This window comes from Puccinia triticina, chromosome 13A, assembly GCF_026914185.1.
Source record: "Puccinia triticina chromosome 13A, complete sequence".
Classification (NCBI taxonomy): domain Eukaryota; kingdom Fungi; phylum Basidiomycota; class Pucciniomycetes; order Pucciniales; family Pucciniaceae; genus Puccinia; species Puccinia triticina.
This window is the reverse complement of record NC_070570.1, coordinates 2,563,263-2,578,793: the sequence shown is the minus strand read 5'-3', so window position 1 is coordinate 2,578,793 and position 15,531 is coordinate 2,563,263. Positions and strand designations below refer to the sequence as shown.

Below are 15,531 nucleotides of genomic sequence, written 5' to 3'. Positions count from 1 at the left end.
GATCAGCAATTTCTGAACAATAATTTGAGAAATTTTTGGTCTATGAAAATCCCAAAATGTTGCAGTTACAGTCTGATCAGTGTGAAATAGTGCCTAATTGGTTGGTTTTGTTGTGTTTCTACAACTATATCTCAACCAGAAATGGGGATGACTTCATGATATTGGTACCATGATGATGAGAACATTTGAAATATTAATTTAGGAAAGCCTTTTTCCCATGAAAATCTCCCAATGTAGCAGCCCCATTTAATCAGTCACGAACTATTGCCTCATTTTTTGTGTTTCTGCCACTATATCTCAACCAGGAATGTTGATTATTTCATGATATTGGTACCAAAATGTTCATCCATTTCCAAAGAGTATTTTGTTGTATCTTTCATGGATTAAAATCTCAAAGACAAGCTGCTAAAGTCTGATTAGTTTCAAAATATTGCCTAATTGGGTATTTTTTGCTGTTTCTGCCACTGTATTGCAACCTACAGTGGGAATGATTTCATGATATTGATACCATTATGATAAGAGAATTCGAGAGATTAATTTGGGTCAGCTCTTTCCCATGAAAAACCCAAAATGTGGCAGCTACAGTCTCATGGGTCTCAAAACATCACCAAATTAGGTTTTTCTTTGTGTTTCTGCCACTATATCTCAACCAGGAATGGTGATCATTTCATGATATTGGTACCAGAATATTCATAACTTTCCAAAGATTATTTTTGTATAGCGTTCATGTATGGAAATGCCCAAAAGGAGCAGCTATAGTCTGATTAGTCTCAAAATATTGCCTAATTGGGTATTTTTTGGTGTTTCTGCCACTGTATCTGAACCGGGGCTAACATTTATTTCATGATATTAATAACATCATAATACGACATGTTGAGAGATCAATTTGGGTCAGCTCTTGACCATGAAAATCCCAAAATGTGGCAGCTACAGTCTCATGAGTCTCAAAATATCACCAAATTGGGATTTTCTTTCTGTTTCTGCCACCATATCTCAACAAGGAATGGTGATTATTTCATGATATTGGTACCAAAATGTTCATCCATTTCCAAAGATTATTTTGGTACAGCTTTCATGTATGGAAATGCCCAAAATGAGCTGCTATAGTCTGATTAGTGTCAAAATATTGCCTAGTTGGGTATTTTTTGGTGTTTCTGCCACTGTATCTCAACCTGGAATGGGAATGATTTCATGATATTGATGAAATTATGTTAAGCAAGGTTGATAGATCAATTTTGGTCAGCTTTTGCTCATGAATATCCCAAACAGTGGCAGCTACAGTCTGACGGGATTCAAAATATCACCAATTTGGTTTTATTTTTGTGTTTCTACCACTTTATCTCAACCAGGAATGGTGCTTATTTCATGATATTGGTATCAGAATGATCAGCAATGTCCAAAGATTAATTTTGTGCAGCTAATGCCCATGTAAATCCTAAAATATGGCAGCTACAGTCTGATCAGTCTCAACCTATCAGTAGTTCCTTTGTGTTTCTCCCAGGGAATTATTCCATGATGCTGGTATCAAAAGGATCAGGAATATCCCAGATCATTCAACACAGTCTGTGCCCCGTGACATCTCAACATACAGCAGCTAAAGCGTGACCAGTCTTCAAACTTCACATAGTTGCATGGATTTTCACTTGTCAGCTGCTACATCTGTACCAGGCTTTTTATACCAGGATATTGCCACCAGTTTTCTCAGCAATGTCCAAAAATCTCTTGAGCAGATAACTGTCCATGAACAGCTCAAGTTGGAAAGGAAATAAATCAAACAATTTGTTACAAGAAACCAATTTGGAAATAAATCAATGAACTAATTACAAAGAAGCTAATCTGGAAATAAATCAACTAATTAATGTTGCTCTCCCGTGCTTCATTGGTGATAATACCGCCTTTGTGATTCGCATCCGTACTTTTATTAGTCGCCGGTGGAGGAATAGTCGCCAAGGCAGGAATAGTCGCCAAGGGAGGATCAGCTGCCGCGGAAGGCTCAGCCGCCGAGCGATGGTCAGCCGCCGAGCCTGATAGATCAGTCGCCGAGGAGTGGTTAGTCACCGAGTGAGGTTTAGTCTTTGAGTCAGCATGGTCAGTCGCCGAGGCCAATGGATCAGTCGCCAAGGCCGGCTCAGTCGCCGAGGAGGGGTTAGTCACCGAGTGAGGCTTAGTCTTTGAGTGAGGATGGTCAGTCGCCGAGGCCAATGGAACAGTCGCCGAGGCCGATGGAACAGTCGCCGAAGAGGGGTTAGTCACCGAGTGAGGTCTAGTCTGTGAGTGAGGATGGTCAGTCGCCAAGGCCGATGGATCAGTCGCCAAGGCCGGATCAGTCGCCGAGGAGGGGTTAATCACTGAGTGAGGTTTAGTCTTTGAGTGAAATTTAGTCGCCAAGGGAGGATCAGCCGCCGGGGGTGGGCCAGCCGCCGGGGGTGGGCCAGCCGCCAAGGGTGGGTCAGCCGCCAAGGGTGGGTCAGCCGCCGGGGGTGGGCCAGCCGCCGAGGGTGGGTCAGCCGCCGGGGGTGGGCCAGCCGCCAAGGGTGGGTCAGCCGCCGGGGGTGGGCCAGCCGCCGAGGGTGGGTCAGCCGCCAAGGGTGGGTCAGCCGCCGAGGGTGGGTCAGCCGAAAGAGAGTCACCTCCTGAGGATGGGTTACTTGCCAAAGGAGGTTCAAACCCTGAGGGAGGATTAGTCGGCAAGGGTGGGTCCCTCGCTGGGGGAACGTCACTTGCTGAAGGAAGGTTACTTGCCACCAAGGAAAGATGAGAGGGTTGGAACTGAGCAAAAGGAAACATTGGGTTGGATAGGGGCAGAGGGCCAGGCGGTTTGAACTCAAAAGGCTTTATAGCTATATGATGGACTGGGTTCAGCGACAGGAATTTGATTGGTGGTGCCATGGATCTGGTAGAACACTCGTCTGCGGTGGCGTGTAGAAAAGAAATCAGCCAGCACTCAATTATCAATGCAATCATGAATATATACTGACTGGAGCCAGCGGCACGTTTGAGAGGGCGGACAGCTCTTGGGAGGTCAGGCGCACGCTGTTCAAATTGGAAGGCGGGCTGCGTACTAGAGCTTGCAGTTTGCATACCTGCTGTGTCTGCACGGCCCATCACATGACCATTCTTCGATGAATCGGGAATGGGATCTCTTTGGGACGAGTGTTGGAGGCTGACTTTTTCTTCCGACTTGGGGGGTGGCGAAAGTCGACGTTCAGGCTGACTGGGCAAGTTTGCCAATTTCTGGGAAAGGGTTTGCGCAAATTTGGTTGTTGTGTTGGGTGAGCGCTCATTTTTCTGGTTGATCATGCCTAATATCATCTCTTCCAGGTTACCTAGACGCGAGTGTATATCATCGTAATTGGCTGAAGGTGTCTGCGTCGGTAAGCCGGAGCTATTTGATGCCATTTTATCTTCGGTCAATGCAAGAGGCGTCCATTTCTTTTTTTCCTTGATTGGCAAATTAGGCAGAGAAGTGGTCCCGGACTGCCTGCGCGGAGCTTGAGGTGGTTCATTCAGTGCAAGTGGTACCCACTTCGTCTTAGATTCAGCCTTTTTGATTGGACCCGTATTGGTAATCTCAGTTGTGTCGATTGGAGCGTGGGCATGAGTATCGCCTTGATCGTATGGGATATCAGGATGACCTCGGTCGTGTATTCTATTTGTATTGACTTGATCGCCTGAGTTAAGAGTATTGCCTTGATTGTTCTGGTTGCAATTTAGCAAGTGATCACCCGGTTTGACCAGGTTTCCAACAAACGTGCCTGAAAGTAAACACACACTTTCCTCAGCCAACTTGGCCAGATGGATGTAATCAATGTTTAAGTTGAATTACCAATACCTGGAATTGTGAGTTGGATCTGCGATTGCGCGCCCAAACCAAACAGATCATGGGAAGGCGACGTGGGATTGAACAAGAAGTTTGAGGCAGGAGTTGTATGGAGCGGGGCCTGCAGGGGCTGAACCATAGGTTGGATCACAGCGGGTTGTTGGTGACAATCCGGGCAACTCACTGATGGCAGCTTATTGTGACGAGTCGGTGCATTTTGGTTGGTTGTGTTGGAATGATGATTAGTTGACTTTTGTCCGAGTCCCGATGCAGCTGGGTTAGAGTTGGCTTGAGGAGTCTTTTCAATTGGACGTTTTGGCAAGTAAGAACTTTCCAAACCAGAGCAACCACACAGGTCAGGTGATTGGGAGCTAGTGGTTGCAAAGGAGCCCTTCACTGTTGAAACTTGGGTTCCTGATCTTCCTTCACTTCCCGAGATGTGATGGGCTGATACGTTCAGGTGGGAGACTCTCTCTAGTGTAGATCGTGATGTTGATTGGGTACCTACATGTGTGCAAACTCGCCTCATGAGAGATCTGATCAACTATTGGGACAACCGGGCATAACTTACGAGACAGAGTATGTGAACGCGCTGTGCTCCCATTTGCTGGAGCAGTGTACCGATCAGTGACTCTGAGAACCGCTTTGCCCTTGTGTGCGGCAGACGTCGTGCGGGTTGGATCGATTAGATCTGAGGTCTCTAGTATAGATCGTGATGTTGATTGGGTACCTACATGTGTGCAAACTCGCCTCATGAGAGATCTGATCAACTATTGGGACAACCAGGCATAACTTACGAGAAGGAGTATGTGAACGCGCTGTGCTCCCATTTGCTGGAGCAGTGTACCGATCAGTGACTCTGAGAACCGCTTTGCCCTTGTGTGCGGCTGACGTCGTGCGGGTCGGATCGATTAGGTCTGAGGAAGTCGCCATTGAGAATTCCAAATTCTTTTGCCAACTTGGCACAGGTGGCACTGACGTTTGGGTGGAATGGCGAGTGATGGTCTCCAGCTCATCGGACAAACTTTCAGTTTCTGCCAATAGCGCCGCCGCTTCAATGATTTCTTGATCATCGGACTGTGATTGACTTTGGGTGAAAGAATCACTGCGACGCTCTGAGCTCCCATCGTCCGAACTGACTTCCTCTGAGGAATCTTCATCCGAATCGTATTCCTCGGAGCTCTCAATCTCTCTAGACAAGTCGGGTGACATGTGAGCAATTGATGGATGTGGTGGATCAGTGCAAGTATTTGACGGAAGTCGAGCTTTTGACTCGGCTTTCCTTACAGATGAGGAGTATTGCCAATCATGATCTGAATTTGAATCTTCAAAGCGCACGGATAGGGCCGGCTTACGTGGAGGCGGTTGGACTGAGGCTTTCAATTGAGATTGACGGTGAGTCTTTATTGTTGGCTTTGAAGGTGGGAGCTGCTCAGTGGACGAGCCTTGGCGAAAGTTTGATTGGCTGCTAGTCGCGCTGGTCAACATTGGCAGTGAAAGCTCATTAGCTGGCGAGTGCTTCAAGCGTTTTGATTTACTGGTGGCGCTTGCGTTTGGATTTGGATGCGATTGCTTAGTAGCAGACGAGTCTTTTGGGTCGCTGGAGTGCGCTGGAGTGGACTTTGAAGATGGCATCTCACTAGCTGAGGTGCCTTCCCGCGCACGCTTGCTAACTTCGACACTCGTCTGGTGGGTGAAGCTGGTCAACAGTGAAAGCTCATTAGCTGGCGAGTGCTTCAAGCGTTTCGATTTACTGGTGGCGCTTGCGTTCGGATTTGGATGCGATTGCTCAGTAGCAGACGAGTCTTTTGGGTCGCTGGAGTGCGCTGGAGTGGACTTTGAAGATGGCATCTCACTAGCTGAGGTGCCTTTCCGCGCACGCTTGCTAACTTCGACACTTTTCTGGTGGGTGAGCGGTCTCCCGGGGAACGTATCCATCACAGGGGCTTTTTTTCGAGAAGCAGGCGTTTTGGAGGATGGCAGGGCCGATGGAGGTTTGGAGGCCTTTCCCGCGTCACCTACATCGTCGCGAGACAACGATGAAACCTGGGTGCAAATAAAAGAAAAGACAAGCACCGGAGCTTAATTAGTAAATGACTATAAATTGCAATTGGCCGAAAAAACGATTACCATGGCCGATGGGCTTTCAATTCTGGGAGCAGGTTCCAAGCGCGATTTTTTGAGGGCTTTGGAGCGCGCTTTAGTTGAGTTACCAGAAGGAGTTTGTTTTGCGGATTGGCGAGTTGTACGGCGAGTCGTGCGAGGTTCAGGACGTGAATCTTGTAAATCGCAGTCCTCGTAAGGTAGATGATAGAGCGCAAAAAGGTAGAGCACAAAATTCAGGCCCCAGTCGAGCAAGGAAGATCAGGTAGATAGGTACGGGGATGGACTACCGAGTGAGATGATGAGGTGACGGCCAGCGGAGTCTTTGTGAATTCAACATAGCTATGTTGAATGGGGTATTGATTGTTGGAATTTGGACAAACTTCTAGAGCCTTCAGCTACATATGTCTAACATGGGTTTGTTTGAAAGGAGCAACGTAAAAACTTCCGAGAGGTGTTTGAAAGGAGCAACGTAAAAACTTCCGAGAGGTTCAATCTTTGAAAGGAGCAGCAAGACTGCCATAGGTGACAAAATGGGAACCGTGCAGCTCATCAGAGTACGATGTACATACTTTTGTCTTTTACAATACAACCACCCTCCGTCACATCTTGCCATTTTGTATCTTCGTCCTCCCCGCTAAGCATGGGTTAGTAGCAGTGGCGAGTACATTTATCTGCTTCTTTTGTCCTATTGTTGCTCTACATCTGCCGCTCAATCATATATACTTAGAAGGGAGCAGAAGCCTAGAGAAATGCAAGATTGATTGTCTTCCGCCAGTCAAATTTCGCCGCGGTTCCAAAATTTTAGTGAGGCTAGAAATTAGAATTAAGACAGAGGGGTATTGATCATTGGAAAAACTTCACGAGTCTTCTTCTACTTCAGACAATAGGTTCACTGTTTGAAAGGAGCAGCACGACGGCTTAAGGTGACAAAATAGGAACCGTGCAACTCACCAGAGTAACACATTTTGAGCCTGCTTGGTACAAACCCTCGACACTCATCTAGATACACGCAGCACGATGCACTTGTCTCTTGCCACCCTCCGTCACATCTTGGCATTTTGCATCTTCGTCCTCCCCGCTAAGCATGGGTTAGTAGCCGTGGCAAGTATGTCATCAGCTTCTTTTGTCCTAGTGTTGCTCTACATCTGCCGCACGATCATATATTCTAAGAAGGCAGCAGAAGCAGAGAAACGCAAGGTCGATTGTCTTCCGCCAGATTACTTTCCGCAAGTCGAATTTCGCCGTGGTTCCAGAAATTTAGGCATATTCGACTCGCTCATCACCTTCGGCCAGTTCGGATCGAATGACTTGGAACTCACAGACTACGAACTTCTCGCAGAAATGTACAGCTCCCCCAAGTTCTCCGCGGCAATCAAACCTCGGCTGGTAACAATAATACGAAGAACTGGACAAGTGGTCCGCAGCTTGAATGAGCACCTGGACGAGCTAGCCATTCATGGTTTCAATACTATGCTTGTTTTTGTGTTTGAACAGGTGAGTGGCCGTAGACGACTTTGAAATTTATAAATCTGTAAAGCTGAGTCAATGAATTTCTGGGAAAATATCTCCTTCACTGTCAGGAAAAGGAAAACATCCACAGTTCCACTGCAGCTCTGATTAACGGCGAGGCTGGTGACCAACCTACAGTACTCAATCGCACTCAAACGAGCCTGAGGCACCTTGCTTGGATGATTCATGTAACACAATTGTTGGCGGAGTCAGCGGTAGACCATCACCAAGATATGATAAAGAGTCTGAACGAAAACATCGAATCCATTGGCCGACAAACCGAGACCAAGATCGAATCAAAACAACAGTTACTTGCGGAGCTTCATAAATCTGTAGCGCTTGGGCTTCTTGCGAATTCATGCTTGGAGCGTTGGAGAAGACAGTTAAAAATCTACGCCGGTAACGTCCGCTTAACCCAGGTTTGTTCCGCGCAGCGATATCTTGCAGTGTGTTCAATGTTTATACTGACGTTTGGAGTACCCGATAATAGGAAATCCATGATTCCGGAGGGGAGAGATGTAGTTACGTCAAGGATGCGGTTGTGAATGCATTGGATGCTCTGTTGAAATCGAAAAAGACAAGTGGCGGGCCCTTAGGTTCAATACGTGAAAATCAGAATAACAACCAGTTGTGATTTTATTTAGTCTCTCCAAGGAATGTGATCTTCTTAGTTTTTGCTCCGAGTCCCATATGTATGTAACAAATGCTGGAAAGGGGCCAGCTGGGCAATTTCTGACCCTGCGGCTGCAGCGTTCATTGGCAGGAAACTGGAAAAATCAGGTAGTCTTTTGATTAATGATCCGTCCTCAACCTTCCTTCACTCCTCTTGATGGTCATCGAGCATATACGTAAAAAATGACTGCTTGGCCATTAGTCTGTACCTGCCCATCGCGGGGTGGCATTTTGTCCTGTACTCTCCAAGCACAGATCTGCCGGCTGGGAAGGAATCTTCCCCGCCAAGACTCTGCAAGGAGAAATCCTCCCCGCGAGCTGGTGAACATAATTGTGTGTCGGCTTTTGTAGCTGCTGCTTGACTGTAACTTAGTAAGGAATTTTTGTGGCCTAGCCGGTATAGGCTGCTTCAAGTCATAAGGGAATCCTTCCCGGCGTGCAAGTTGACCAACTCACGGAAGATGGTTCCTCACGGTTTAAGGTTATGTATTTATATTGTAGCCGCCCGCCGAGATGCCTAATGTAGATTCTATAAACAGGTCAAACTGCCAATTGGGTACTTGGGATTGGGATTCACTACACCGGCAAAGCACAAAAAATATGAACGGCCTTTCTCCTAGAAGATATGTACACTACAAATATATATTCAAACTTATAAGTTCAAAACACAAAACTAATTTTGAAAGGTCATACGACCTTGTATATATACATATATTAGGAAAAAAATTGTGCAACAAAACTACCAGCTAAAAGCTACAGAAGTTTTTGGAGCTTTTCTATCAAGGGTTTTACTGGGTTGGGGTGCATTTGCAAAGCCTGGATAACTGTTTCCAGTTGAGATGCACGCCAGTCATGGTCAAAGCAGCCTTTGGCCAGTTGATGTGGGGGCTTAAGCTTACTATGGTGCAGGAAGGTATCCCGGCGCCGTATTTGAGCAGCAGCACCAGAGGGTCCCTTGGGGGTAGACTCAGCCGCGCGAGCCATCAACGTGTCCAAGGTAATCATCAACCTGCTGATTTGAGAGTGTCGCCAAGGAATGGGTCGGGCGACACAGAGCTTTGGCTGTTTCTTACGGTAAGACTTTTGAATCGGTTGGCTAGCTTCTTCGTCAGTATCATCATTGCTGCAACAAGCTTGGACAATGGGCGCCAAGCTCCGAAAGCCTGGTAAATTATCGAGAAAAGCAAGCCGCTTTTGACGAAGCTGTCACAATCAAGATCAGCAAGAATCAAATACGACAGGCAAGGAAAAACTGACATTGTTTAGTCGTGAACTGCGACGAAGGTTCTTCGCAGCTTCATCTCGCTGAGCTTCCTCCCAGTTGTTTTCTTTGGAATACCTGATTCAAGATGGGAGGCTTAACACAAAAATTAGGAATTAATCGACGAAACAAAGAGACGTACCGTTGTCGAAGTCTCTTGTTGACATGTATGTAGATAGCCTTTTCAATCTGTTCTTTTGACTCCATGGCATTATACTCATTACACCTTACCAATTCAACAAAGGATTCGACTGCAAAATCCCAGAGCGGCTTGTTTTCATGACTATCGTAAGGTTTAGAGAAATTGGGCCGGAATGATTGAATTCCTTTGTCTTGCATCATATTCCATATGATTTCGAGAGTTTCTTTTGAAGCAGATGGATGACCAGGCCCGCCCGGGTACGGATAATTGGGGTCTGAGTCGACACCTTCATCAGAAAATTCCACGCGTGAGTCTTCTTCGTTGGCAGGTCTGGATGGATGAGGTAGCCTTGATCGACGAGTTCCGAGAAGGGTTGACACATGAGTCCAAATTAATTTCTATAAAGAGGAAACAGCGGATAAATTAATGATGACCATCAAGAATCAGTAAGTGATTGAAACACTTACTAGGAATGTACCACCTCGACGAGGTGTTGTGGTACAGGAGCTATTTCGGATCGGAGAAGCCGGGGTTAATGGATGAGGTGTATGACGACTGGAAGAGCGTGGCGAAGACGGCTGTAAGTTCAAGTCCTTAAGAGTAACAATGATTTCGTCAAGTTTTTTGACAATCTGGTGATTGGTGTCAGTATATCCTGACACAAATTCCTTGAACGCATGAAGTAGCTGGGACTGGATAGATGATTTGTTATGTGCAAGGTTAATTTCGCCATTGTTAGGTGCGTCAGGCAAAACTTGGTTTCTCCAATTGTTGACGTCTTCTGGATCTTGTCTAGTAGAGCTAGTTTCATACCGGCACGCAGTTTCAGCAGCAGGTGTTGGTGACTGATTTTTGGCTGCAGTAGTTGATGAATGATGGGGGGGTGGCAATTGAGGAATAGGAGGCGGATAATTTACATCTCGGTAGAGATATCGAGGCGAGGCGATGGGCGGTAGATCTTCAGGCAAATTCTGGGGTGGCAATTGAGGTATGGCAAGCTGATTAGGAGGAGGTGAATTTATGTTATGGCAGATAGATCGAGGCGAGGTGATGGGTGGTAGATCTACAGGCGGTTCTGGAGGCTCAAGCAGTTGAATGAAGGTTTTTGGCAGGATATGTGACTCAAATAGGTTGATGCCTTGCGATTCTGAAGGGCGAAAGTCCGGGGCGATAGATGCTGATCGATTCTCCATTTCTACTGGGGAGCAGGGGGGTTGAGTTGAGGCGATGTCAAGATTGGGCAGTGAGTTCTGAGGTAGTTCTGTAGGTTCGACCAGTTGGAGGGTAGAGGGACTTCGTTGGAGAATAAAATTGTATGAGCCGTCCGCTGATGCATATTTTTGCCTGCTACGTATTTGTCGTTGCCGACGTTGAGTAATAGAAGGCTGAGATTTTCGGTCATCTTCACTGTCAGAAGAGACACATGATGGTCTTGACTGAATCCCTTTGCGGGGCCTCTTGCGACTTTTACTGGACGTATGGCGGTCGTGTTTTTCCTTCATTGCATCATATAGTTTAATAAGACGACCTTTACTAGCTTTCGGATTGTGTTTGACATTGAACTTATCCAGGTAACTTTTAATCCCGCCAATCGTAAGATAGTTGGAAGCTATGGATTGAAAAAAAAACTCGTCAACAATAGTCTGATGGATGATATAAATACAATTGAATATCTCACATGGCAGTCGGTCGAGTTCCGCCTTGCGCTTGGATACAGATAGGTTTTCGGCATTCTGATCAGCTGAGTCTGGTAGATTTTCTGCAGTAGAAAATGGTGAATTCAACTTGGGGATCAGAGTCCCAGTTGCACCAATGGTTCGAGCCTCTTCTACACAAGTTATTTCCGGCGGCTCGTCATCATCCGTGGAATCAATAATTGATTTGTGCCTACGTCTTTGCGGTGGAGCTGATTGTTGATTCAAAATCAGTTGCAGATACAACGCAACACAAATATATAAATACAATTGAATATCTCACATGGCGGTCGGTCGAGTTCCGCCTTGCGCTTGGATGATAGGTTTTCAGCATTCTGATCAGCTGAGTCCGGTAGATTTTCTGCAGTAGAAAATGGCGAATTTAACTCGGGGATCAGAGTCCCAGTTGCACCAATGTTTCTAGCCTCTTCAACACAAGTTATTTCCGGCGGCTCGTCATCATCCGTGGAATAGATAATTGATTTGTGCCTACGTCTCTGTGGTGGAGCTAATTGTTGATTCAAAATCAGTTGCAGATACTTGTTCGACCACAACGCAACGTAAAGATATAAATACAATTGAATATCTCACATGGCAGTTGGTCGAGTTCCGCCTTGTGCTTAGATGATAGGTTTTCGGCATTCTGATCAGCTGAGTCTGGTAGATTTTCTGCAGTAGAAAATGGTGCATTCAACTCGGGGATCAGATTCCCAGTTGCACCAATGTTTCTAGCCTCTTCAGCACAAATTATTTTCGGCGGCTCGTCATCATCTGTGGAATCGATAATTGATTTGTGCCTACGTCTTTGGGGTGGAGCTGATTGTTGATTCAAAATCAGTTGGAGATACTTGTTCAACCGCAATGCAGCGTAAAATTTAATTTTCAATCGACACAGGAAATTGGACTCACTATTCGAATTGGAGAGCACACACGCAGACTTGGTGGTTGCTGCTCTTGAGCAAAAATCTTTCAGAATAGTTGATGGAGTATTAGAAGGCCGTTCCAGTTCAGATTCTCGAGGAAAAGATGGACCCTCCGGCCGCGGGAGAGAAGGTATGAAGTTCACCTTGGTCGGATCTTTGCAATTTTGCCTCTTGGATTTGCGCCGTCGATGTCGATCAGGTACGTTGGTTGCATTATTGAGTTTGGTTGGGTGCTTGGACTGGCGCCTTGTCTTTTTGTTCGGAAACTCTGACATATGTGCCTCATAAAGATTACGGTACAGCCGTGCAAGTGTCACTGGATCGTCAAAAGGGTCGTAAGGGACATGATGCAACTGTAAAATTCCACGAACTTGAGCAGGAATAAGTTGAGAGGGGCCTGGATGCAATTTGAATATCAGTATAAATATATTGAGTTATTTCATGCAATTTGAATATCAGTGTAAATATATTGAGTTATTTCGTGACTTACGCGGCCATCTGGCTACAGACACCTCCTTGCGTTTGGCAGATGCGGGTGGATCACCGCTGCAAGTCAAATTCAAGGCAACCGGAGTTGATTTGTTATCTACTGGACAATCGTCAACTGCAGATGAGAGCTTTGGGGTTGACTGGGCTGATTGCGATTCGACCGGAGATCTTGATTCATTGAAAATCGGAGTTGCGTCAAGAAGTGGCTGGCTAGATCTAGGAGTTGAACTTTTGGAAGAGTGATCGGCTGGACGACTAGGGCTATTTGAAGTTGAATGAACTCGATCTGATTTGACTCAAGAGCTCGCCTCATCACAAATAGAAGTGGATACATTGAGAAAAATTTTTGGCTGCCTGAGAGGTTTTGGGGTTGACTGGGCTGATCCCGATTCGACTGGAGATCTAGATCCACTGCAAATAGGAGTTGCAGGAAGGAATGGCTGGCTAGATCTAGGAGTTGAACTTTTGGAAGAGTGATCAGCTGGACGACTAGGGCTATTTGAAGTTGAATGAACTCGATCTGATTCGACTCGAGAGCTCGCCTCATCACAAGTAGAAGTGGATACATTGAGAAACATTTTTGGCTGCCTGAGAGGTTTTGGGGTTGACTGGGCTGATCCTGATTCGACTGGAGATCTAGATCCATTGCAAATAGGAGTTGCAGGAAGGAATGGCTGGCTAGATCTAGGAGATGAACTGTTGGGAGAGTGATTGGCTGGACAACTAGGGCTATTTGACGTTGAATGAACGCGGTCTGATTCGACTGGAGAGCTTGCCCCATCACGAATGGAAGTGGAGGCGTTGGGGAATTTTTTTGGATGCCTGTCGGGTGGAGCGGCGCATATACGAGTATGTTTGGGAAGAGTGGGGGAGTTGTAGATGCAAGGAACGGAATTGCTCGATGGATCAACCAGGCTGTCTACTGCGAGTTCGTTCGTGGGATCAGTGTGAGTTTTTTGGCGTCTGTTGGGCCGATGTCGAGTGGGCTCAGGAGTTGGACTCTTGGAAGTGTGATTTGCCGGACGAGGGGGATTTAAATATGATCGGATGTACTCTGATTCGTCTGGTGAGCTTGACTCAACATAACCGGAAGTTGAGACATTCGGAGATTTTTTGGAAGAGCGATCAGGAGATTTGGTGGGAGTTTGAGTCACGCATTTAGGAGAATTTTCGTGAGAGGACTGGGTGGTAAAAGTGAAGGAACCACTTCGCCAATTTGCTGGTTTACCGCCTAGAGGCTCTTTGTCTGTAGTGTTGCGTGTTTTTTGACGTCGAGGGGGCCGAGTACGTCGAGTAGAACTACGTCCAGCGTGGCAACGTTGGCTGGGCAGATTAGTGTCACAGCTTTCATCGAGTCGTGCTTTTTTGCTAGGGTACGCGGACTTGAGACAAGCTGGTGGGGTAAGCTGAGAGGGGTTGGCCGGGAATCGTTTCTTCGAAGCTTTTGAGGTATTCGGCACTTGGTCAGGGGGCTCTGATTCTGCCTCCGTATGGCATAGCTGCGCAGTTGGAGGGGAATCTTCTGGGCTTTCTTCAGGGTTCCGGTATTTGCGGTGGTTTTGAGTTTTTGGGGTCGACTTGCCATGCGGCGGTCCAGCTTCCAGGATATTGCGGTTTGTTTTGTTAGGGATATCGGAGGTAGATGCTACAGTCACTTTCAAACTAGGGGGGTATGGATTCGCGATCGGTTCAGTGCTGACTGAATTTTCAAGACGGCGTCTGGTGGCGGTTTGCTTTGCTAGATACCCCTTGTAAAGCTTGATCAGTGTAGTTGGTCGGGCGTGAGGACGATACGGGATACCAAGAATTGTTAATTTACGCCGTAGTTCTGCGGGGCCAATCGGTAAAAAATCTGTGGCAGATTCGAACTGGCGTTTTCTGGAGTGTGTCTCCGACTGAAGGTTTTGAACATCGCTGATGGGAGGTGGAGTTCTGGCTGAGTTGGTCCTGTGACGTGGTCGTAAAGCTGAAAAAGAATTGGGAGGAAGTTCAGTAAATGCATGTGGAATCTATACACTTGTAAAGAAAGAATATTCATCATACTAGGTGGCATTGGGAGAGGTGGGCTTGTCGATGATCGATTATGTGTATCACACACTCAAAGGAGGAGCAGCGATGAGAGAGCTGAGAGATCAAGCCAAGGAAATAATGAATCCGTACGGATTCACGTCAGATTCAATGCTTGACAAAAATTGAGAAAAAGAGGGAAGGGCGCACTAGATCCGACGTGGTCCTCACATTCCTGTCAGGATTCTCGAATTGGGGGGTTCGTTCCCTTTGATCGATGGGTTGAAGGGGGACTTGTGTTGATAACCATGACTTGAAAAGCGAGGACATCTAGAATCGTTGAGCAATGGTTGTGGTGAGCTGTTTGCGGTCGGTGAGGGCTTTGCCGCGGGAGATTCTATAATTTTGAATGTATGTATGGAATAAGTACATAAATATATGTATTTGTATGTGTGTAATTGGACGTAATTGGATGGTAACCCTTGTTGTAAGTGAACGACGCATTCGCAGTTCCTTCTTGATCTTTCCTCACTGAATCCCCCAGCCACTTCTAGCTTAACAAAGCCTCTTGAGCGGAGGGTCCGGGGGACCCCGCCCGGAGGGCTCTCCGCAGGAGAGGCTTATGAGGTATGTCTTGATTTAAGCAGGAGCAGAAAGGATCTGCTACACTAAAAATCCCAACCAATATAGAAAAACTGAATACACAGAGTTTTAGGTTCTGTTCTTGCAAGGAATTTGAGCCACTCATTTATCTTGTAGCCAGAAAAACAACTCCTGGAGTCCCAAACAAGTGGAGCCTCATTTGGAAGACTTGTGCATTTTTGATCTTTTGAAAAGGTCAACAGATTGGGATAGAAAAAATCTGAGTAGACCAAATTGTAGAGAAAGAAAAGTAGCATAGGGTACAG

General features: G+C 46.4%; 3 protein-coding genes across 3 annotated transcripts; 1 reads left to right on the top strand and 2 right to left on the bottom strand.

Annotated features, from left to right (window-relative positions):
• Nucleotides 1-1,851: 1,851 nt before the first annotated feature.
• Nucleotides 1,852-5,953, bottom strand: PtA15_13A259 (uncharacterized protein; the record flags this gene model as incomplete). The annotated part of the gene is made up of 6 exons (XM_053162438.1): nucleotides 1,852-2,909; nucleotides 2,979-3,755; nucleotides 3,833-4,324; nucleotides 4,392-4,520; nucleotides 4,618-5,866; nucleotides 5,951-5,953. 6 exons carry the CDS (start codon nucleotides 5,951-5,953, stop codon nucleotides 1,852-1,854), a joined length of 3,708 nt encoding a protein of 1,235 aa, XP_053026414.1.
• A 990-nt stretch (nucleotides 5,954-6,943) lies between these two features.
• PtA15_13A258 (uncharacterized protein) lies at nucleotides 6,944-8,069 on the top strand (the record flags this gene model as incomplete). Its single annotated transcript, XM_053162437.1, has 3 exons — nucleotides 6,944-7,420; nucleotides 7,507-7,854; nucleotides 7,926-8,069. 3 exons carry the CDS (start codon nucleotides 6,944-6,946, stop codon nucleotides 8,067-8,069), a joined length of 969 nt encoding a protein of 322 aa, XP_053026413.1.
• Nucleotides 8,070-8,860: 791 nt separating this feature from the next.
• PtA15_13A257 (uncharacterized protein) lies at nucleotides 8,861-14,669 on the bottom strand (the record flags this gene model as incomplete). Its single annotated transcript, XM_053162436.1, has 12 exons — nucleotides 8,861-8,931; nucleotides 9,007-9,298; nucleotides 9,365-9,446; nucleotides 9,511-9,908; nucleotides 9,978-11,119; nucleotides 11,189-11,416; nucleotides 11,488-11,712; nucleotides 11,796-12,020; nucleotides 12,114-12,524; nucleotides 12,618-12,784; nucleotides 13,226-14,582; nucleotides 14,660-14,669. The coding sequence occupies 12 exons, from the start codon at nucleotides 14,667-14,669 to the stop codon at nucleotides 8,861-8,863; spliced, it is 4,608 nt and encodes a 1,535-aa protein (XP_053026412.1).
• Nucleotides 14,670-15,531: the final 862 nt, after the last annotated feature.